Genomic DNA, 25757 nt, shown 5'->3' on the forward strand with positions numbered 1-25757 from the left:
GCCTTATCCTGAAAGCAGATGCGAGACAGAGGAACTGAGAGAAGGGAATGGCATTATTTTTTTACAAGTGACAGAGGTATTGTTCAGTTAGCTGTGAGAATTCAGTGGGTTTATAAACGATATCAGTAGATAGACTGTTGCCAGAGATGTAAGCAGAGAGATCGATAAAAGGGAGAGAGGTGTCAGAAAAAGTAAATTTGAGGGCAGGGTGGAAGGTGGAGGCAAAGTTGATGAAGTCGATGAGCTCAGCATGGGTGAAGGAAACAGAACTAATGCAATCATTGATGTAGCAGAGGAAAAGTTGGGGAGCCATGCCGGTATAGGCTTAGAACATGGACTGTTCCATGTAGCCGACAAAAAGGCAGGCGTAGCTAAGACCCATGCAAGGTTTGAAGGTATTGGGAGGAGCCGAAGGAAAAATTGTTTTGGGTGAGGACCTGTTCTGCCAGATGGAGGAGAGTGGTGGTGGAGGGGAAGTAGTTGGATCTATTGTCCAGAAAGAAGCAGGGAGACGTAAGGCCCTCTTGATGGGGGATGGAGGTTTATAGGGACTCAACCCATAAAGACTCTACACCTTCCAATCCTATGTCATCTCTTTTCAATGATTTAACATTATTTCTTATACACAGAGCCACACCACCCCTCTGCTTACTAACCTATCTTTCCAATATATCATATATCCTTGGACGTTCAGCTTCCAATGGCAGCCATCCTTTAGCCAAATTTCAGAGGTGGACACAACATCTTATTTGCCAATCTGTAGCTGAATTTCAAGATGGTCCATCTTATTCCTTATGCTGTGTGCATTCAAATACAACACTCTCAGTCCAGTATCTGTTGCTTTCTGTTTTAACTGCACCATGCTTCTATTGCCCTGTAACTCATGCCATTGGCTTTGATTAAGCCTCATCTTCTGCCTGTTCTTTCTATAATCTCTGTTGCATGCTATCTTTGATTTCTTTCTCTTTTCCCCTTCCTCAGTCCTATCACTCTGGTACCCATCCCCCTGCCAAATAAGTTTAAGCCCCACTAACAGCTTTATTAAATGTGCCGGCTAGGATATTGGACCCCTTTGGGTTCAGATGTAACCCGTCCTCTTTGTACAGGTCATACCTTCCCCAGAAGAGGCCCCAATGATCCAGGAATCTGAAGCCCTGCCCCGTACACCAGTCTCTCAGCCACACATCAATAGGCCTGATCATGCTATTCTTGCACTTGTTAGCACATGGCACGGGCAGCAATCCTGAGATTACTACCCTAGAAGTCCTGCCTTTCAGCTTCCTACCTAACTCCCTGAATTCTCTCTTCAGGACCTCCTCCCTTTTTCTACCTATGTCATTGGTACCAACATGTACAAAGACTTCTGGCTGGTCACCCTCTCCCTTCTGTACTCTGCACCCGATCCAAGACATCCCGTACCATGGCACCTGGGAGGCAACACACCATGTGGGTATCTCTATCACCACTTATGAACTGAAGCATAAAGCCAGAGCTACACAGGAATGGCTTAAAAGCAACAAAGTTAATGTTCTGGAGTGGCCAAGTCACAGTCAAGACCTCAATCCAATTGAGAATTTGTGGCTGGACTTGAAGAGACCTGTTCACTCACAATCACCATGCAATCTGACAGAGCTTGAGCAGTGTTGTAAAAAAGTATGGGGAAAAATTGCAGTGTCCAGATGTGCAAAGCTGATAGAGACCTATCCGCACAGACTCAAGACTGTAATTAATGTCAAAGGCGCATTCATTAAGTACTGACTTGAAAGGGGGAGTAATTATGCAATTATTGTGTTTAATAATTGTAATAAACTTAGACCAATTTGTAGAAATTTGTTTTCATGGAAGTGTCTTTTCTGTTGTTCAGTGTCAAAATAGCGAAATTAAATCCACTGTGATTCAATATTGTAAAACAATAAAATACGAAATCTTCTAAGGGGTTGATACTCCTCATAGGCACAGTATGTCCCTAAGAGTCCTGCACAGTACTGTGAACTGAAAGAGTATTGTTTCATTTAGTAATTTTAATATTTTTTATGAAGCTTCACTACTGATAGCCCTTTAAATGTAACATTGGTCTGAAATAATATTAGTACAGTTGATTCAATGGGTCATGAAGCAACACAGAGGCAGGACAGCATTTCATTTGTAAACTAGTATGTCAAAAACAGTATTCCCTGTAAGAGTCACACATAAAAGTTGCTGGTGAACGCAGCAGGCCAGGCAGCATCTCTAGGAAGAGGTGCAGTCAACGTTTCAGGCCGAGACCCTTCGTCAGGAAAGCTCTTCGTCCTGACGAAAGGTTCTCGGCCTGAAACGTCGACTGCACCTCTTCCTAGAGATGCTGCCTGGCCTGCTGCGTTCACCAGCAACTTTTATGTGTGTTGCTTGAATTTCCAGCATCTGCAGAATTCCTGTTGTTTTCCCTGTAAGAGTATCAGCTTTCCTTTCCTGAAGGGAGGCAAGCGGTGTATTGTTTGCCATTATCTGTAGTTTCACAGTTAATATTGCAGTTAATTTATTTAATTAACTAAACATATTTGCTAGTACTTTGGTGGGATTTGAACAGCATATCTCTAGAATAACAGACCTGTAATAGAAACATTGGACTTTTGAGCTTGACATAATATCTAGGGTGGTATTATTCCACCAAACAACCACTGACATAACAATCAGCTATTTCTCTGATCCTAGTGGCTCTCTTGACTTGTAGAAATGTGGGTATGTCGAAAAGAGCATGTTAAATTGTGATAGCAGATAACTCACTTTTAGTGTTTATGGAGAATAGACCAACGAATGTCTGAAGGTCTAGTTATGTTCAAGAGATAAAACTCAGCATGAGTTAACAGTTTCAGCAGAAGGACGAGAATGTGGAAATCAATTGCTTTCTAGAAATGTTGCAAATTGTAAAGAACAATAAAAGGTTTATTTTCTGTTATTTCATTTGAAAATGTCAACAGTGAAAAAATACCACTAGCTTTTCTGTTCTATCATACTAATGTAAGGAATGTCATTATTTTTTTCTAGCATCAGTAACATGAGTGAGGTATCTGCTGCCACTATTTAAGTAAAACCACCTAAAAGAGAAAGTGGAGAGAACTTACTCTGACATTTTAGTCAGGTCTCATAACTGATACTAAAAAATCATTTTAACAAAATCCTTTTTGCGTCACAATTGTGGGCTGTTACTGATGTTTCACAGATACAAATCAACTGCAAAATGAAAGTATTCTGTAATGTTACTGAGCTTTTCATAAATCTTCACTTGCTTTATATTTATTCTGTCTCTCCCTCCACACATAATTGTATCTGTTTATCAACTGCGATCAATCATGATTTCTGTCTCTCATGGACTTTTTTGTTGCTCTCCATCCAAGATAACATAACTGAATTTTATGATTTAACAGAAGGCATGTCAATCATAAACTAACATTGATCCTCAGTAGATTAACACTTCTTCAATGACTGATCAGCAGCACAGACCTTGAAACAGATATCCATAAGACCACAAGACAAAGGAGCAGAAGTCGGCCATTCAGCCCATTGAGTCTGCTCCGTCATTTTATCATGAGCTGATCCATTCTCCCATTTAGTCCCACTCCCCCGCCTTCTCACCATAATATCATGGTGATAATGGGGCAATGGGGTAGACTCAATCTTTTGAGGATTGAAACAGGTTATGATCATTTTACAGACACATAATGGATCTTTGTTATCAGTAGTCCACAAACTTGGAAGTCCAAAGCCAAAGCAAATCTGGGTCCCAATATTCATTAACATTACGAGGGCAACCTGCTAGTACTTGTAGGTATGCCCATTTTAAATAAACTTCTTTCAAATTCTAAGATGTTGGATTACTAAAGTTCAAAGTTCAAATTTATTATTAAAGTGTGTGTACTGTATGCAACCTTGCATTCATCTTCTTGCAGGCACTACCAAAACAAAGAATCTGATAAGTTAACAACCTCACTACCACTTAATAACTGATGCCTAGTTTGGATTGTGCCAGGACCATTTGGTGTAGGACCTTATCACATCCTTAGATTAAACAGAAACCAGAGAGTGAATTCCTGAGCTGAGGTGAAAGTAATTACCTTTAATTTCAAGACAGTACTTAGCTGAAAAAGGCACTGAGTTGCTCTGGTAAAACTTGTCAATGGCATCAAAGGGAAAAACACTAGTGGTTTTACAAATAAATTTTAAAAATTGTTGTGGTTGTGAAAGGTTCTTTATCCCAAAACCAGGGCACCAATGCAGTATTCTAAGACCAAGCAATTTCAGCTGATCCTTCTATCATAAGGTTAGGAGTGATGATGTTTGCTAATAATAGTGATATTGAACAGTGCACAATTGCCCAAGAAAAAAGCAGCCCATTCCTGCTTGCAGCTAACCTAGACAACATTTAATCATGATTTAAAAGTGGCAAGCACCTTTCATGCCACAGAAATGTTGGTCAATCATCAGCTCCAATAAAAGGAATTTCTGACTACCAACCACTAATCTTCAATAGTAAAATGCCACCGAGCTGTGGTCTCCACTGAGATCATGGCTCAGACTTGGTTGTTTTTGAAGTTCCGAGGGATAGGTTTGGGGACAGTGAGGGGAAAGTTAGGGGTCAAGTTGGAGTTTAAAGACAGGGATGTGGAGGAGTTGGAGGTCAGACCGGAGTCAGTAGGCCCAGAGAACAAGGCATGATGATCCGGTTCCTGTCATCAGCTAGTCCAGAAGTTGATACTGAAAATCAAAGCATGAAAGTCCATCAGAAATCAAGAGCCCAGTGGCTGAAGCCTGGACATTCGAGATGGGAGGCCGGTTCTGGAGTTGGAGTTGTGTGGGTGGGTGGTAGGATAGAGGAAATGGGCTTGTTTTGCTGTTGTTTTGTTGTGTCCTAAGTCATTTTGTCAGGCATCATGGGCATGCTATGTTAGCACCAGAGTATGTGCTAACACTTGCAGGCTGTCCCAGCACATCCTTAGGAGTGTTGGTTGTTAACACAAAAGGCACATTTCAGTCTATGTCTCCATGCACATGATTTAAAAAAAATCAGAATCTGAAGTACCATTGCCAACTCACCTACAATCAACCTTTTGGGTTATCACCACAAACACAGCAGGACCAACTACATAAATACTCTGGTTACAAGAGCAAATCAGAGACTGGGTATCCAATGGAAAAGCTCACTTCCTAACACCCAACACCTCTTCACCATCTAAAAGGCATAAATTAGGAGTATGATGAAATTCTCCTCATTCACCTGAATGAGTGTTTAATTCTCAAAGAGTTTGACATTGTGCAAGAAACAACATCAATCACTCTGAACATGAGTTTTCTCTACCTTTGTGACTCTAACACGTTCCACCTTTGAAATTCTCAGCAGCTACTTCAAATCACTCTGCTGATACCTCCCAATTCTGTGGCTCTGACAGCAAAGGCAAGGGCAGCTGACATGACAACACTTCACCTGCAAGTTCCTTTCCAAGACATTCAGTACCTTGAATTGGAAATTTATCACCAGTCCTTCATTGTTGTTGGGTTTAAAACCCTGGGATTCCACACATGGGGCAGAACCTCCACCAAAAGCAAAGTGGCAGCTCAAGAAGGTAACTCACCAGCACCTCCTCTGGGGAAATTGTTTTTGGGCAATAATTGCTGAGTTTGTCAGCAGCACCTAGATTCCAAAAGAATACAAGGGATTACGGATCAGCAACAGTGGAAATGTGGTGGACTGAAGTACATGTACTTGTTCATCAAAACTGGTCTTCTCTGCGTGTATCCTCCAGAGTTAGCAAAATACTTTTAGACAATGAGGCACCTGCTTGTTGATAAAAGCCCAGTGTTTCCATTCAATGTCATATAGTGATAAGGTTAGCTGTAACCTGCATTATATATATTTGAAAGTGATGAAAATTGAATGTTATTGATGGTAATAAATGAACAGTAAACAACTATGAACTATGATTTAAATAAGGAAACTGTATTTCCCTATGTCAGACTTTGTAATGTTGATTTCTTTTCAGACCTTTTCAAAATGATGGTATCATATGATTTAACATTCAATTCAAACTGATTAATTTGTAGCTAAATATTATTTAACAAAATATTCATTATACTTCCTGTTATGTTTATGCACCACTAGAATAACATCAGGAGAGAGTTTAATTAATATAGAGAAGTTTAATCTGTCTCTCCATTTTAAAGTATTCAGAAAAGAAAGGATCTCTGAAGTCTGCAGAAGAAGGAATACACTGGAGTTTAGGTAAGCAAGCACAATCTTAGCGATTCAAAAAAGTCAGTCATATTTAATCAAAGCATAAAATCGAGTAAAAGATGACCAAATAACTAGTGGAGTTAAACCTTTGTCTCAAAGAGCCACCCAGTGGCTACTGTGTGGAATTGTGCTTAATTTATAGAATTTAACAGGATCAAAAGCATAGGAGCGGGATATTTTTTCGACACATTCATTCACTTACAGGATTTAGGTTTCATTGGCAGGCCCAGTAATTTTTATCTTCCTGCATCAAGAGGAGGCCCCATGGTGATGACAGTTTTCATAGACGTGCTTTGCTTGTCCTTCTTGATGCTAAAGGTCAGGAATTAGGGAGGTGTTTTCACAATACTTGACATAATAAGCTGCAGTGCACCTAGATGATACATATTGTTCTCATGGTGCACTGCTGGTGCAAAAAGTGGGATGGTGGACGGGGTGCCAATCAAGGCATGCCTTCTTCATGATTGCATCAAAGCACTGGGCCCAGGATAGATCCTGTGCAATGTTGACACCCATGAATTTGAAGCTCCTCATCCTTTCCACCGCTGACTCCTCAATGAGGACCGGTGGATGTTCTACTGACTTTCCCTTCCTGAATTCCACAGTTGGTTCCTTGGTCTGACCGATGTTGCATGCAAGGCTGTTGTTACAACAATACTTAACCAGCCAGTCTATCTCAGGGGCTTTGCTCTCAGATGAACACAGTACTTTCTATGCTCACTTTGCCCATAAAAACATGAAGAAACCATTGAAAACTCCTACAGCCTCTGATGACCCTGTCATTTCAGTCTCTGAAGCTGATGTGAGCCCATCCTTCAGGAGGGAGAACCCTTGGAAAATATCCCATCCTAGAAGGGGTACCTGGCCGAGTACTAAAGACCTGTGCTGATCAAATGACTGGAGCGTTCACTGAGATTTTTAACCTCTCACTTTGGCGGTCTTGGCCTCAACACTTTCTTGTGCAATTGGATCCTCTATTTCCCCATTTGCAGACCCCAGTCAGTTCAGATTGGCAACAACATCTCCTCCATGATCTCCATCAGCACAGGTGCACCACAAGACTGTGTGCTTAGCCCCGAGCTCTGCTCGGTTTATATTGACTGTGAGGCTAAGCACAGCTCCAATGCCATTTTCAAGTTTGCTGATGTCACCACTGCTGTAGGCTGAATCAGCATAATTGGAGGGAGATTGAAAATCTGGCAGAGTGGTGTCATAACAATAACCTCTCACTCAATGTCAGCAAGACCAAGGAGCTGATTATTGACTTCAGGAGGAGAAAACCAGTCCTCATCAGGGGATCAGAGGTGGAGAGGGTCAGCAGTTTTACATTCCTCAGTGTTATCATTTCAGAGGACCTGTCCTGGGCCCAGCATGTGCAGTAAGTACAATTATTAACACAGCAGCACCTCTAATTCCTTAGAAGTTTGTATAGATTCGGCTTGATATCTAAAACTTTGATGCACTTGTAAGGATGTGTGGTGGAGAGTATATTGAAGGGATGCATCAGAGCCTGGTATGGATACACTAATAGCCATAAATGCAAAATCCTACAAAAAGTAGAGGATATGGCCCAGTCCATCACGGGGGTAAAGCCCTCCCCACCAATGAGCACATCTATATGGAGTGTTGTTGAACGAAAGCAGCATCCATCATCAGGGATCCATCATCCACCACCACCCAGGTTATCAAAGGATCATCTTATTATTATCAAAGCATACAACTCTGAAATTCTTCTTCTCCAGATAGCCATGAAACCAAGAAAAGAACTGTGGCATGATCATCAACTTCCAAATCCCTCCTCCTCGCACAAAGCTGAACAAAAATGGAACAGGCACATTGACCCCCAAATCCCTCTCCCCCACACACAAAAAATCAAGAAGGATCCAGCAAAAAACACAGAATATATTAAAAAAACAATAAGACAGAAAAAAGTCCATAGACCAAGTCCATATCCAAAACGCAGAAAACCTGGGTAACATTCTCCGGGCCCAGCAGCAGACCTTTCCCTCTCTGTAGCAGAGTGATCTCACCAGCGATCAAATGACAGTCTCCCCTCTCCATAGCAGAGCGATCTCACCAGCGATCAAAAGGCAGCCTCCCCTCTCCATAGCAGAGTGATCCCACCAACGATCAAATGACAGTCTCCCCTCTCCGTAGCAGAGTGATCCCACCAGCGATCAAACGGCGGCCTCCCCTCTCCATAGCAGAGTGATCCTACCAGCGATCAAATGGCAGCCTCCCCTCTCCGTAGCAGAGTGATCCCACCAGCGATCAAAAGGCAACCTCCCCTCTTCGTAGCAGAGTGATCCCACCAACGATCAAAAGGCAGGCAGCTGACACTCATCTTGCTCATTCACCTCAATGTTTCAATCTCCCTGGTTGCTTTAATCGGTGAACAATGGAAGATTTAATTGGCAAAATAGAGTCAAGCATTGGTTCACGTGCCACCCCACAGCCTTCCCACAATGATGTTCATTCACGCTGTATCTACCTCCCAGAATCATTTTGGAGACTGCAAACAATCTCCAAACTGCAACTCACAAGCTCCAACAGTTCCAGAATCACATTCAAGATGAAAAAACACACATAAAGGACATAAAAGAAGTGAAATATATGGTTTCATGATACATCCAGAAGATGCTAACTGAAGGAGCACTGTACATATGTCCCATCACTCTCTTCTTGTTTTGGCATCAGGCTGAAGGTACAGGAGCTTCCTCATTCCACCAGGTTCAGGAACAGTTATTAAACCTCAGCCATCAGCTTCTTGAACCAGAGGGGATAACTACACTCAATTTCACTTGCCCCATCACTGAACTATTCTCACAACCTCTGCACACATTTTCAAGAATTCTTCTTCTAATGTTCTCAATATTTATTGCTTATTTATTTATCATATTATTTCTTAATTTTTCTTTTGTATCTGCACAGTTTGCTGTTTTTTGCACACTGGTCATCCACTCTATTGGGAGCGGTCTTTCATTGATTCTATTATGGTTATTGGATTTATCCGATATGCCTGCAAGAAAATGAATCTCAAGGTTGTATATGGTGACATATATGTATTTTGATAATAAATTTACTTTGAACTTTGAATTAATGCATTTCTACATATACATATTTAAAAAATTAAATCTTCACAAATATAACTATATAAGAGTTTTCAAGTTTCTTACCTTACTGCGGTCAGAGTTTCCAGAACTTCTTTCCAAATATGTTCATTCTTCTTATACATTGATTCCAGTAGGAGGATATTGTCATAGTTGACACAATACACTTTATATGCATCTTCCAGTTCTTGTTTAAAAGTGAGGAACACATTACCTTTCGGAATAAAAACATGTACAGTATATTTTCAAAGACTCCTGCAACCTTAATGGAGCATTTTAGATTGCTGTTTAAAGTAGAGAAAGAAGAGCAGGTATTGAAATTAACAAAAAAAATTGCTTAGAATATATTGGACCTAATGAGTCTTATGTTCTAGACATTTCTAACGTGACACTTAAAAAATATATACATTTTTGTACAGTTAAAGTTCTATTACTTTTCTAAAACATTTATTATGCAATGGTTCAGAATTGCTCACAATATTTGAACTTCAGTGGTGCAGACTTGATTTTATTTTATACTAAATCATGTATTACCAATTTATTGGAGCTCTTTAAAGAAATAACATGCTGTGAATAAAGGAACACCCATGAATTTAACATAATTGGATTCCTAGAGGCATTTGCTCAGGTCTATATCAAAGGTTATGGTGGATAATAAATGTTCATAATGCAGGAGATAATATATCAACATGAATATACAATTGGCCAACTTAAAGGAAACATACAGGAGGCATAAATAGGTCTTTTTTTCTTGGCTGTAATGAGAGGTGTGCTACTGGAATTGGTGTTGATGCCTCAAATTTTTTACGATTTATATAAATAACGAATGAAGGCACTAAGTAAATGGCTGCTAAATTTGGATTGTTTTGGAGTATTCTGGAGTTATGTCAATATAGCAAATATTAATTAAAGCAAGAATCAGCCTTCATTTTTAAGTTACAAATTGCAAGCAGTAAATTGAAGTTAAAATCCCACAGACTAAGATATGTTGACCATGAGACGTCTGCAGATGCATGAGTTCAAACTTTAAGACAATGGGGTTGTGTTAATTGGCTTGCATCCAACCAGACAACACAGCTAAGTTATTCACACTATTGTGACTTTACAAACGTAGTTCAAGCTGGCAGACCAGGCAGATGTTGTCACTTAGCATATCAAACATGATCACACATATAGGCAATCAATGATTTTTGTGTACTCAGAGACAGCCCTGACAACATAGATTTTGGTGTCTGTCTCTTGGTCATCAAAAGTTTTTAAAATATTTGTGTTAATTAGTTTCTGCTAAAAGCACTTGGACCTTTAGATGTGTCTTAGCAATTACAATGTGCTTCCACTATGTATCTCAAAGGAATCATTTGTCAACCTAAAGTATTGAAGTAAACAATTTTGTAACTGTTGAAGTTATATTGAATCACCTAATGTTAACTTTGATCTTCAGAGTATAAAAATGTGATGTATTTGGGGGCTCATCTAGGATAAGTCCATCGCTCACTGTGTGGCCAGTGACTTAAGCAGCATAAGGGGAGGGCAAGTGTTTTTATGAGTAGCACCCACATTTACATCTGTTCAGATCCTGAAGCATCAAAAAATACAGCAGAGAGCTGAACTGGTAGATATACAAGGTGTGTGTGTGTATGTGTGTTTATGTAAGGGACCGGATATCTTTGGGTAGTTGTAGAAGGTGGTTCCTGACGGTTCAGGATGCCAGAGGAGTGTGTGTATACTCATTCGGGTAACAGTATAGTAGCATACTTGCTTGAGAGTGTGTTTGTGTGCTTTAGAATAAGTCTAAAACCTTGGTGACAAGAGTCTTAAATGCAAGGGAATACAATAAGCATCATGAGTTTAGTGGCACAAAAGCTGAAGATTGCAGAGGACATTCTCCAAGTTTTAAGTTAAGTATTGTATAATTTTAATCTTTTTTTTTAACTTTGCTTAGGATGGGAACTAGTGTGAAGATATTTGAGGGAGAGGATATTAGGATGACACCTTTTGAGGTCAGACACTAGCAGGTGGAGAAGCTTGATGACTGCAGCCAGGTCTCGTCACTGATTACTACCATTCACACGCCCCTCACCCCTGAAAAGAAGCAGAGCATTTTGTCTGAGCTGCCCTCACTTAAAGCTGCTTATAGGAATTCAGAATTTTGGTGCAAGCTTGAGGAAATGATTGAAATTAGCTAGATGCACCCCGAAGGTATACATGAGTTGGTTAAAGTGAAATGCCCGAGGAATATGTGAGATAGTATGCCTCAGGGAGTGCAGCATGGTACATGAACAACTACCGGTAATACCAGTAATGAAGATAGATATCGCTTCTTTAAGGGAGAAGTGAGGCAGCAACTAAGGGGAGATGAGAGTAATTGGGGAATGATAATGTCCATGGTTCAGAGAACTGATAAGCCTGCCATAAATTATGCAGAGCGTAAATATCAAGCATATGAGGAGTGTTCAGGGTTGGACAATCCAAGGTAGGATGATCCAGTTTTCCTGAAAATGCAGAAAGAAGGCCTGAACTCAGCCCACCAGGAAGTTTTAGATTTGGGGAGAGTAGAGGAATCGACCTACCCAGCGATAGAATCATGGGCCAGAGAGACAGACCGAAGGAGGGGAACGAGAAGTCAGAACGCAGTTATAGTGGATGTAGCTGCTGTGAAGACACAAGGGACTTGGTCTGTGTGCCAGCAATCAGGGCACCTAGCAAGATACTGCTGGAATAAACATAGAGAGTAAAGGAGATGACATGCTACAGCTGTGGTCTCTCAGGCCATGGTTGGAAGCAGTGTCCTAAAAAGGGTAGGCAGTCTGAGAATCACTCACCAAAACAGGCAGAAATCAGAGCAACACACACAAAATGCTAGAGAAACTCAGCAGGTCACGAAGCACCTGTGGAAATTAATAAACAGTCGATGTTTCGGGCTGGGACCCTTCTTCAGACTGGAAAGGAAGGGGGTAGACATGTAGATTAAAAAAGGTTGAGGGAGGGAAACAGTATAGCTAGAAGGTGATACGTGAAGCCAGGTGGGTAGGAAAGTTAAAGGACTGGACAAATAGGAACTTGATAGGAAAGGAGTGTGAACCATCGTTGAAAGGGAAGGAGGAGGGGACACAGGGGGAGGTAAATGCAGGTGAGAAGCAGTAAGAGGCCAAATTAGCGAATAGAAGAAGAGAGAGGGGTGGAAATGTTTTTTACTGGAAGCAGAAGTTGATATTCATGCCATCAGGTTGGAGGCTACCCAGATGGAATGCAAGGTGTCGGTCCTCCACCTTGGGTGTCGGTCCTCCACCTTGAGTGTCGCCTCATCATGGCACAAGAGGAGGCCATGGCCGATATGTCTGGACAGGAATGGGAATTAGAATTAAAATACTTGGCCACTGAAAATTTCTGCTTTTGGTGGATGAAGTGGAGGCGCTCAATGAAGTGGTCCCCCAATTTACGGCACGTCTCGGCAATGTAGAGGAGGCCACATCTGGAGCACAGGACACTATAGGCGTCTCCAGCAGATTCTCAAGTGAAGTGTTGCCTTACCTGCAAGGACTGTTTGCGGCCAATAATGGAGGTGGGGGAGGAGGTGAATGAGCAGGTAGCACTTTGGCTGCTTGTACGGATAAGTGCCAGGAGAGGGATAAGTGGGGAGGCATGAATGGACATGGGAATCGTGGAGGGAGCCCTGAGGAGAGTGGGCGGTTGGGGGAGCGGTAGGATTCCTTTGGAGATGGTGGAAGTTGCTGAGAATGACATGTTGGAAACAGAGGCTCATGGGATGGTAGGTAAGGACAAGAGGAACTCTATCACTGTTAAGGCGGCAGAAGGATGGGGTGAGTGCAGATGTTTGGGAAATGGAGGAGATGTGGATGAAGGCAGCACTAATAGTGGAGGGAGGGAAATCCCTTCATTGAAGAAAGGCGGTATCGCTGATGTCCTGGAAAGGACAGCCTCATTCTGGGAGTAGATGCGATGGAAATGGAAGACCTGAGAAAACAGAATAGCATTTTTACAGGAGACAGATTGAGAAGAGGTATAGTCAAGATAACGGGGAATCAGTAGGCTTATAAAAGATGTTGGTCGACATTTGTCTCCAGAGATGGAAACAGTGAGATCGAGAAAGGGAAGAAATGTGTCAGAAATGGACCGTGAATTTAAGGGCAGGGTGCAAGTTGGAAATTGACAAGCTCAGCATGGGTGCATGAAGCAGCACCAATGCAGTTATCAATGTAGCAGAGGAAGAGTTGGGGAGCATTACAGGGGAAGGCTTGGAACATTTAGCCAACGAAAAGGCAGGCATAGCTGGGGCCCATAGTTGTGCCCATCGCTACACCTCAAGTGTGGAAAAAGTGAGAGGAGCCGAAGGAAAATTTTTGAGGGTGAGGACTAGTTCTACCAGGTGGAGGAGGCCAGAACCACCTCTGTCTGATTCGATTGCTAATCAAATTATATAGCTAGTGAAGACAGCATCCAGGTCATACAAACTACTGGTGGCAACACCGATTGCTAGTACTGATTACTGATGGATGTACACAGAAGGCATATTAATGGTCCAGCGATGTGATATGTTAGTAGACACAGGATTATCAATAACAATAACTGGTCTACCCCTGCCCACGAGTGGAGAAACAATTTTACAGTGTAGAGGGTAAAAAATGTGGCTAGAGAGAAGTGAGCCTCAGGTACTTGAGACTCAGGAAATGCATCTTAATGCGGATTTTTGGGTGTTCCCAAACACTGTCCTGCGGGTAGACACACTAAGTAAGGCAAGACTCAAGAAAGGGAGAAATAACGTGGACAACACAAGACAGACAGCATGCATGACCCACAGAGCAGACAACATAGCCCATAGAGGGACAGCAGTCCCAAGCAAGGAGGGAAGACAGGACAATGTGTGGGAATCACGACAGGAGGTCCAAAAAGGTCAAGCACAGTCAAGAACTGTTAGAAGTAGTGCAGCTTCCTGTAGAGGTAGCAGCAATTGAAAACACACCAACAAGGGGAGAGAAAGGAAATGAGTGTGGAAATGATGGGACAAAGGGAAAAAAGGAATGTGAGTAAACAGACACTGCAAATAAGGAAGAAGAAATGACTGGAGCCAATTTAGTAAGATCATATGGAGATGTGAAGGACTATTGTAACTGGATTAATGCATTGAGGGACCAAGCAAAATAGCAGCAACATATTGCTAATCAGAAAATGTCAGAGGGAGAGAAGATAGTCCTCCCACAGCCATGTGACCAAGTCATGGCAAGGTAAGGGAGCAGTCTAAAAAGGTAGGGTTTACTCCCAGGTGGATTAGACCACACATAGCTCTTTAGACAAATAACACCTGCGAAACAGCCTGTAGAAACATTGGACTCAGGTTAAACTGTATGACTTTCCTTCTTGTCACCCTCACAGACAGAACAAACAATCAAGTCTGCTCAGCAACAATGCCATTACAGAGAATTTAAGTGAAGAATACCAGCCTGCTGCATCACATCTGACCACTCCTGATGGAAGTAGACCCACAGATGGAAGAGAACAGGAATGTGAATGCAGAAGACATACAGTGAGCATGTCAGCAAGCCATGAAAAGTGCATGAAGAATTATGGTAATGGTACTTTGTAATAAAGGCCTGTTCTCTGAGACAGATAATCATTTATATAGATAGATAAAAATAGAAAGATATTAGAAATAGATTGGAAAGGATTAAAGTTATGACAGACATCAAGTTCCACAACCTTGATTACAAGGCGGACCAAGAACGAGAAGAAATTGCACACAGCATCTGAAGGCAGCCACCCCAGCTTGGCTGGGAGTGAACAGAAATGAGCTGGGCCATTTCAGTGGTTGGGTCAGTGATCAAACGGACAGTCTGGGAGTGGATACCACTGGCATGAGATACTTGCAGCCATCTGAATAGCGACCACTCTTGTACATCGATCAAAGGCATTGAGAGCCTTGTTAGATTATTCTGACAATCCATTGTCATGGCATGGAATGTGAACTGTTGCCAGTGAACTTGCTACAGTATTACCATACTGTGCCCTGCCCGCAGAGTAATTACTCAAAGACACTGCTGAGTTTTAGCTATCAGATGTTGAAGGGGCAAAGATAAGGAGACATAAACCGCAATGGACCAGCAGCAAATGAGGCAATAAACACATGAACGACAAAGCTGCATTTTTAAAGATTGGTTGACTTTGAGAGGACAGAAGTGTCTAAGAACGGGATGCAATCAAATTTTGGGAATGTTTTATTGGCATCTCTGTTTACACTCCTAGATAGCCAGTTAGAGGTGATAGTTCAGATATAGGTACACAGAAAGACATGATAGGTTAGTTACACACACAAAATGCTGGAGGAACTCAGCAGGTCGGGCAGCGTCTATGGAAAAGAGTACAACCAGCATTACAGGCCAAGACCCTTTTTCCAGCATTTTGTGTGTGTTGCTTTGATTTCAGCATCTGCAGATTCTCTCTTGTTTGTGATAGGATAGGATAGTAATTAGGGAAGGGATCCAAAGTGAAAGGCATTTTTGCTGCTCAACTTGATTTGATCCTCCTTAAAGCTTAGCCTTCCTGGAACAGATTTCTGATTTAGACAGTATTCTGAAGTTATGTGAATATAGCAAATACTAATTCAAGCAAGAACCAGCCTTCATTTTTATTGTAAATTGCAAGCTGTAAGCTGAAGTTAAAAAGCCCACAGACTAAGATATGGTTTGCAAAATGGTGACCATGAGACGTCTGCATATGCATGAGTTCAAACGTTAAAACAATGGGGTTGTGTCAATCGGCTTGCATCCAACCAGGCAACACGGCTAAGTTATTTGCATTATTGTGACTTTAGTTGAAGTTGGCAGACCAGATGGATGTTGTCACTTAGCATATCAAACATGATCACACGTATAGGCAATCAATAGCTCTTGTGTACTTCCGATATTTGTGTACTCAGAGACAGCCCTGACAAAATTGATTTTGGGTGTCTATCTCTCTGCCATCAAAAGCTTTCAGAATATTTGTGTTAATTAGCTTCTCCTAAAAGTGTTTGGACCTTCAGATGTGTTTTATCAATTACAATGTGCTTCCACTATGTATTTCAAAGAAATCATTTGTCAACCCGAAGTATTGAAGTAAACAATGTCATTGTAACTATTGAAGTTGTATTGAATCACCTCCTGTTAACTTTGATCTAAAGGGCATAGAAATGTGATGAACCTCTGGCTGTGCGAGCCTCTGCTAAGAGTGTCTCCAGAATGATGCCTGCTTGTTGTGATGAATAAAAACTTCTACATCACCAGCTTCAGTGTCTCTCCAGTGACTTTGATCACAGTCACAACAAATATCAAGATAGATGGGGAAGTTAGTTGTGAAGAAGATGCAAGGAGACTACAAAAGGATTACAAAGGCTAAGTGAGAGGGAGAAGATCAAACAAATGGAGTATACTATAGAAAATATAAAATTGTCCATTTTGCAAAGCAAATGAAAATGAAGCTCATTAGGTAAGCAATGAGAGACTGCAGAGTTCTGATGTGTAGAGTAATCTGTGTGCCCCAGTGTATGATTCACAAGAGGCTAGTATACTAGTACTGCAAATAGAAAAACAAACAAAATGTTATACTTTATTGCCGTAGGGGAACTGAACTCAGAAGTAGGGAGGTCATGCTTCAGTTATGTAGGGCAGTGAGAGATGGATCACTGTGATGTGAGGGAGCTTCATATCTGGATCACTGTGTACAGTATCTAAAGAAGAAGGTTAATGCATTAGAAACACTTCAAAGAAGATCTACTAGACTAATACTAATAAGAACACATTGTCCTATGAGGGAGAATTGATCAGACTAGACTTGTAGCCGCTGCAATTGGGAAGATCATAAAGAAACTTGATTGAAACATAAATGGAAATCTTGACATAGTAGATGTACAGATCATATTTCCTACTTTTTAAAATTATTATTGCACGTTTAAGACAGAGATGAATGTTTTCTCAGAGTTGTTAGTCCTATAAAGAGAAGAATCTTTGAATATGTTCAAAGCAAGGATAGATAAGCAGTGGAATGAAAGATCCTCACAGCTAAATAGGAACATAGATTTGAGTTACAATCAGATCAGCAGTGATTTTATTTAATATTGGAGCAGGGTCAAGGAACTGAATAGCTTATTTCTACTTCTAATTCACATGTTAGTAGGTTTGCATTCTGTCACTGGTATTCACCAGCTGCAAACAGCTCCATCTCAGACATGAGGGAATATTTAGTCTTGTGAAAAGTTCCTTCATACAATTCTTGAAGAAAGGAATAACTTTTGCCACATTCCAGTACTCTGGCACTTCTCCTTTGGCCAGTGAGAATACAAAGACTTTAAATTTAAACTAAACTCAATAACTATATGCACATTATTAGTCAGCATCATGGTCTTACTACCATCTTCCTTTGCAGTTCAATAACACTGCCAAGTGTTTCTTTGTGTGATAACATGCACCCTTTTTATCTTAAATGGTGGTTTCCTTGCTCCGTCTTGTGAGATACAAGCTTTCCCTGAACATAACAACAGCACGACACTTCTCTTGTACCATGACTGCATTCTCCAATGCTGCTCAGAAATGAAAGCTGATGAGCCTCTTGTGAGAGCAGAGGGGGACAGGGTAACTCCCAGCAGTCAAAGCCACTCAATGGAGTCTGTCAGTTTCACTCAAAACAGTCCACTAGATCTTTCTCATCACTTAAACACAGCTTACAGTTACAGTTATGATGAATGTTGTAAAGGAGAGTCATTTTGAGAGACTAAAATTTAAAGTCTTTGCATCCTCACTGGCTACAGGAATAGTGCCAGAGGACTGGAAGGTGGCAAAAGTTATTCCTTTCTTCAAGAAAGGTAATAGGGATAACACTGGGAATTATAGGACAGTTAAGTCTTATGTCGGGGTGGGCACGCTATTGGAGAAGATTCTTTGAAGAGTGTCTTCTAACCTTTTGGTTGGAAGGGTTTGCAACTCAGAGCATGATACCTGATTCAGCAGTGGAGTGTTGGGCAAGCAAACAGCAAAGCCAGCCTTAGGACCAGAGTCTTACTAATCTTTTGTCTCTTAAGGAAGGTTAACTTTGTGATAAGGCAGATATCTAGGATGCCTTAACCAAATTGCATTATTCAAATATCATGTTATACCTTCTACAAATATTATCAATGCATTATATCAAATCACTTAAGCAATTTCGCTTTCAGATTCCCAAATAATGACCATGAACATTCTTCATCTGATGCGGAATGTCATAGGCCAAATCAGAGGAGGCGATGTATCAGCGTATAGGCAGGTGATTGAAAATCTAAGTGGTGGCATAACAACAACCTCTTACTCAATGCCAGCAAGACCAAGGAGCCGATTATTGACTTTAGGATAAGGAAACCAGAGCTCCATCAGCCAGTCCTCATCAGAGGATCAGAGGTGGAGAGGGTCAGCATCTTTAAATACTTCAGTGTTATTATTTTGGAAGACCTGTCCTCAGCCCAGTATGTAAGTGCAATTACGAAGAAAGCACTGCACTGTCTCTGCTTCCTTGGAAGTTTACGAAGGTTTGGCATGACATCTAACACTTTGACAAACTTCTAATGACGTGTGGTGAAGGGTATATTGACTGGCTGCATCATAGCCTGGTATGGAAACACCAATGCCCTTGAATGGAAAATCCTACAAAAAGTGGTGGAAATGACCCAGTCCATCATGGAAAAAGCTCTCCCCACCATTGAGGACATCTACATGTCATAGGAAAGCAGCATGCATCATCAGGACCCCCACCACCCAGGACATGCTCTCTTCTTACTGCTGCCATCAGGAAGAAGGCACAGGAGCCTCAGGACTTACACCATCAAGTCCAATAACAGTTATCACCCCTCTATCAGGCTGTTGAACCAAAGGGGATAACTTCATTCAGCTTCACTTGCCCCATCATTAAAATATTCCCGCAATCTATGGACTCACTGCCAAGGACTCATTTCACGTTCTCGATATTTATTATTTATTTATTTATTTATTATTATTATTTCATTTATTTTGTACTTGCACAGTTTGTTGTCTTTTGCACACTGGTTGAACACCCAAGTGGGTTCAGTCTTTCATTGATTGTCTTATGGTTATTATTCCATTATAGATTTATTATCTTAGTAAGAAAATGAATCCCAGGGCTGTACACGGTAACAAATATGATAATAAATTTATTTTGAACTTTGCTATATTCATGTAAATTAAATTAAAGTTACATGAATATAGGGTAAAAAGATTGCAAGTGTGACTCAAATACAATGTATTCAGTATTATTTTTATCTTTTTTTGACATAATATATATCTTCGTGTACTCTGTATTCTTCTATGTAGAAATTAATAAAAATATTGAAAAAGAAAGAACTTTGCTTAGTCAGGGTCAAAGGAACTTCATAAAAAAAAACAACTGCTTAAATCAACATCTCCTCTGACTATTTTTGCCTACAGTCCCAATGACCTCTCTTCTAATTTTCCTTAGTTGTAGGCTCATGACTAACCATATGATCAGTTCTCCATTTTCCCGAGGCCAGGCTGTCCTAATACATTAATTAATGTATGTACAATTTGCTTCACCTTCATTATCTTGTCAGGTAGGCCTTAACTGTTACTTCTGATTTGAATAGTTTTGTCTTTGATATTAGTTTACTTTTTCCCTGTCCCTCTCAGTCACAAGATAGACATGTTAGTATGACACAGAACAATGCAGTCTAAACTTCTTACCTAATAATTTTCCCACAAGTGTCCTATGAGAGGTTCATTTTCTCCTTTTAAGAATATGTATCTAGAAATGTATCGATGCTGGCTGAGATTTGCCTTTTCAGACATCAATAGTGTTTGTTTGCTTTTCTTGTCAGTGAATTAAAAGGATTTTACAGAGACATTGTGGTACTTCTCCAATATTTTGCCCAGATAGTCCACGGGACAGTAGGGATCATGGTTCCCTGATACACCAGGACCTTCTTCAAGATTTGAGGTCGTGCTCTTGGTCTTGAAACTGGAGATGGTGCTCAGAGTTTCTGCTGAAAGATGGCTCTCAAGATTGGAAAGTGTTTTATGCTTTTCACAGTCTCACTGTGCACCTACATTGTCAGGGGAATATTGTACAGCAGGTGTGGTTTGGTTGAGAACCTTTGTTTTGTAGGTGTTTATTGAAAGACACATCCTTACATACCCTTCAGTGAATGAGTTAGTGATGATTGGAGCTTGGCCTCTGGATATGCATATATGCAAGTGTTATCTGCACTCTGCAACTTGATCTGAACTCTGCAACTTGATCTGCACTCTCCAACTTGATGACTGACAATAAAATGACCTTGATTTCAGAATGAGGAGTAACAGGATGAGCAAATTCCCATTCATGAGGAAGACCTGCTCCACTCCAGCAGGAAGTTTGTTGGAGTGAAGTGTGATATTACAGGTTAAATGATGTTGAAGCAATAACACAACTTTTCTAGACCACAGCCAATTCTGGGATAAGTTCTGTGACAGAATTATTGGTAAGATTCCTGTTTAGCCATTTGTGGTGTACCAAATGTTTAATGGAAAAGAATTTCTGAGGGCAGTTTAATTAGAGAAGTCACGGATGATTGACAATTGCTTGGTAAAAGAGCCCATGTAGTCATTGATGTAAGATGTTTGGGTCATAGATAATGTTGACAGTGTTGGAGAAAGCATGTGTTGGTTATTAGCAAGTTGCTGCATTTCCTGCAATCCTTCCACCCACCATCTTTTCTATAGGTCATGGGATGCCTGGTGGACCACATCTTCAAGTGTCTGTAGAACTAAAGAATTCCGCTCATGGTTGAGGTATAACTTGTCACAACATCTCCACCCCCATGTGTGAAGATGAATGCATTCCCAACAACCAGAAAGAATGCATCAGGTTCCAACAATCAAGGAATCTGATTCAGGAACCTGCTCACTATCAATATTAAGTGAGCACTTGCAGTTCTACCAAAACCTTTAGAAGATGGCTGAGAAGAGTCCCTGATAGATTAGAGGTCCCATTAAACATGACTCCAGATTCTAGGTGAAAGGTCATTCAACAAAATTCAGGCACCATGAAGTGGTCAACTGAAACTATTCCAGGATAGCCAAACAACCAAGTAACCGAACATAGTGGGCATGCTTATGTTACTGCCAGGATGTGTGCTGACACTTGTGGGCTGCCCCTAGCACACCCTTGAACATGCTGGTTGTTAATACAGATGCCGCATTTCACTGCATGTTTTAATGCACATGTGATAAATAAATCTTAATCCTGAATCTTGAAATAAGGCAAGGTCAAATGGCCAACTTAAATTCAACTGCTTTGAATGGACAACAACTGTGCTGTTCTGCGTTGAATGATACCTCTATTCGCTACAAGAAAACAATCCAGTATTTTGGGAAAGGTGTCCCATTTTTAAAACATTCCATGTATAAAGAAAGATCTTTGACCTGAAGCTTTGAACTCTTTTTCTCCACATGAATGCTAATCGATCAGCTGAGTGCTTCCAGCATTTTCAATTTTTGTTTTGGAGTTCCAACATCTCTAGTTATTTCTTACTCCAGAACCTTGGGCTGCTTTTGATAACTTAATTTCAGATCTCCAGTAGAATTTCAACATTGACAGGAAAATGTGACAGCAAAATCTGACCACTGAAAACCCAAGTCTCCTGTAGGAGATTTGCTATACTTAATGTGCATAAGTCACATGGCTCTGTGCAAATAATTAGAGTGCCATTTCATGTATTTTCAAAGAAAGTTAAATAAAAGTGATATTCTGAGATATTACCTGAAGCAGGAATACAGATTCTATTGTCCCCTGGTAATAGTTTGGAATCACAGATATGAAGAGTATAAAAAGGAGAACAATTGAATTTTTACAGATTACGAAAACACTCAGTCCTCTTATATAGCAGTTGTTCACAGCAGTGGTAACCAAGGCAATACTTGGCTATGAAAGGCCACATTGTGCATTTGACATCTGTGAGTTTAGGGTTCAATATGCAGGAACTACTGTTTCAAAGGGAATTTTTTTCTTGCTTAAGAGTTAGCATTAAGAAACTTATTGTTATGTAATGTCAACTGTATTTGGTGTTCACACTTAATCTATGACATATAAGAGGCAACACAAGCCTTTGATACAAAATTGGAGACCAAAGAAAGAGCTAAGGGATGAGGTTCTGCTGTCATATCTTATACAATTGGCAAAGAAGTTCAAAGCAGGAATTCAAATACCAATAATCCCCAATTGCTTCTAGTGCTACACTCCTACTAGCTCTCCATCGGACAGGAGCTAATCTGCAAAGCGATTGAATAATTGTTCAGCCTATACTGGCTTCACACCAGAGTTAATATCATTTGAATCCAAGTTACTGAGTTGCAATTCATAGATGATGCTGGTGTACACACACATTTTGAGGCCAAACTCCACCAAATCAATAACTCATTTACTTAAGTATGCAAGAGTAAACGTTTTACACCAAACATGCTCAAAACAAAGGCCCTCTACCAACCTGCACTACTGCACAACCCGGCCATCAAATAATAAGAGTCCACAATGGGACCCTGGAATACACACACCATTCCCTTATCTTAGCATTCACCCTTCAATGAATATGAATATGAATATTCACCACATCCCTAGTATTTCAGCAAAGACTTTGCCCATCTGAGGAAAAGAACAAGCATTTAGAGATCAAAACCTCAAACACCTGGCAGAATGATCCTAGTCCTCCTGTATTCTTCTGAGATTTGAGCCACATACAGCAGGAATAGCATGTCACATGGAGAGGTACTATTAAGAGGTCTCCAGAAAATATTCTAAATCCACAAGCAGAAAGAAAGTGATGTCAATGTTGATCCTCAGGCCAATATTCTCACTTTCAAGTCTCTAATTACTCTCTGTCAGCTTCAATGGATGGGCCATCTCATTAACATTCCAGTCATCAGACTCCCAAAACAGGCAAACACTGCTACTAACTTCGTTATAGCAAAAAAAAAAGATTCTAGGAGGACAGAGAAAAGGATTCAAGTATGTTCTCTAAGCCTTGTTGAAAATGTGTAATGTTTTGATTCCAAATGATTCCTGTGATTCCCTGGCCATTAATTGTTCATAATAGAAAAACATCCAAGATGGAACCAATAGCTGAGAATCATTTTTCACATAGAACATGGAATAGGAGGCCCTTCGGCCCACATTGTTGTGCCCACCCTCAAACCCTGCCTCCCATATAACCCCACCCCCCACCTTAAATTCCTCCATATACCTGTCTAGGAGTCTCTTAAATTTCACTCGTGTATCTGCCTCCACCCCTGACTCAGGCAGTGCATTCCACGCACCAACCACTCTCTGAGTAAAAAAACCTTCCTCTAATATCCTCTGTGAACTTCCCATCCCTTACCTTAAAGCCATGTCCTCTTGTATTGAGCAGTGGTGCCTTGGGGAAGAGGCACTGGCTATCCACTCTATCTATTCCTCTTAATATCTTGTATACCTCTATCATGACTCCTCTCATCCTCCTTCTCTCCAAAGAATAAAGCCCTAGCATAATGCATACTCTCTAAACCAGGCAGCATCCTGGTAGATCTCCTCTGTACCCTTTCCAGTGCTTCCACATCCTTCCTATAGTGAGGCGACCAGAACTGGACACAGTACTCCAAGTGTGGCCTAACCAGAGTTTTATAGAGCTGCATCATTACATCGCGACTCTTAAACTCTATCCCTCAACTTATGAAAACTAACACCCCATAAGCTTTCTTAACTACCCTATCTACCTATGAGGCAACTTTCAGGGATCTGTGGACATGTACCCCGAGATCCCTCTGCTCCTCCACACTACCAAGTATCCTGCCATTTACTTTGTACTCTGCCTTGGAGTTTGTCCTTCCAAAGTGTACCACCTCACACTTCTCCGGGTTGAACTCCATCTGCCACTTCTCAGCCCACTTCTGCAACCTATCAACATCTCTCTGCAATCTTCAACAATTCTCTACAGTATCTACAACACCACCAACCTTTGTGTTGTCTGCAAACTTGCCAACCCACCCTTCTAACCCCACATCCAGGTCATTAATAAAAATCACGAAAAGTAGAGGTCCCAGAACAGATCCTTGTGGGACACCATTAATCACAACCCTCCAATCCGAATGTATTCCCTCCACCACGACCCTCTGCCTTCTACAGGCAAGCCAATTCTGAATCCACCTGGCCAAACTTCCCTGGATCCCATGCCTTCTAACTTTCTGAATAAGCCTACCATGTGCAACCTTGTCAAATGCCTTACTAAAATCCATGTAGATCACATCCACTGCACTACCCTCATCTATATGCCTGGTCACCTCCTCAAATAACTCTGTCAGGCTTGTTAGACACCATCTGCCCTTCACAAAGTCATGCTGACTGTCCCTGATCAGTCCATGATTCTCTAAATGCCCATAGATCCTATCTCTAAGAATCTTTTCCAACAGCTTTCCCACCACAGACGTAAGTCTCACTGGTCTATAATTACCCGGACTATCCCTACTACCTTTTTTGAACAAGGGGACAACATTTGCCTCCCTCCAGTCCTCCGATACCATTCCTGTAGACAACAAGGACTTAAAGATCCTAGCCAGAGGCTCAGCAATCTCTTCCCTTGCTTCGTGGAGCAGCCTGGGGAATATTCCATCAGGCCCCGGGGACTTATCCATCCTAATGTATTTTAATAACTCCAATACCTCCTCTCCCTTAATATCAGCATGCTCCAGTACATCAACCTCAATCATATTGTCCTCACCGTCATCAAGTTCCCTCTCATTGGTGAATACCGAAGAGAAGTATTCATTGAGGGCCTCGCTCACTTCCACAACCTCCAGGCATATCTTCCCACCTTTATCTCTAATTGGTCCTACCTTCACTCCTGTCATCCTTTTGTTCTTCACATAATTGAAGGATACCTTGGGGTTTTCCTTTACCCTACTCACCAAGGCCTTCTCAAGCCCCCTTTTTGCTCTTCTCAGCCCCTTCTTAAGCTCCTTTCTTGCTACCCTATATTCCTCAATAGACCCATCTGATGCTTGCTTCCTAAACCTCATGTATGCTGCCTTCTTCCACCTGACTAGATTTTCCACCTCACTTGTCACCCATGGCTCCTTCACCCTACCATTCTTATCTTCCTCACCGGGACAAATTTATCCCTAATATCCTGCAAGAGATCGCTAAACATCGACCACATGCCCATAGTACATTTCCCTGCAAAAACATCATCCCAATTCACATCCGCAAGTTCTAGCCTTATAGCCTCATAATTTGCCCTTCCCCAATTAAAAATTTTCCTGCCCTCTCTGATTCTATCCTTTTCCATGATAATGCTAAAGGCCAGGGAGCGGTGGTCACTGTCCCCC

General features: G+C 41.1%; 1 protein-coding gene across 7 annotated transcripts in view; it reads right to left on the bottom strand.

Annotated features, from left to right (window-relative positions):
• Window positions 1-25757, bottom strand: part of arhgef37 (Rho guanine nucleotide exchange factor (GEF) 37) — a 123019-nt gene that overhangs the window by 51144 nt on the left and 46118 nt on the right. For 6 of the 7 annotated variants that reach the window (XM_072263743.1, XM_072263745.1, XM_072263749.1 and 3 more), the window contains one exon: window positions 9442-9589. In XM_072263743.1, the coding sequence (XP_072119844.1) occupies window positions 9442-9589 (148 nt within the window). The remainder of the gene's footprint in view (window positions 1-9441; window positions 9590-25757) is intronic. The other variant, XM_072263744.1, reaches the window with a different exon arrangement.

Source organism: Mobula birostris, chromosome 7, assembly GCF_030028105.1.
Source record: "Mobula birostris isolate sMobBir1 chromosome 7, sMobBir1.hap1, whole genome shotgun sequence".
Taxonomy (NCBI): Eukaryota; Metazoa; Chordata; class Chondrichthyes; order Myliobatiformes; family Myliobatidae; genus Mobula; species Mobula birostris.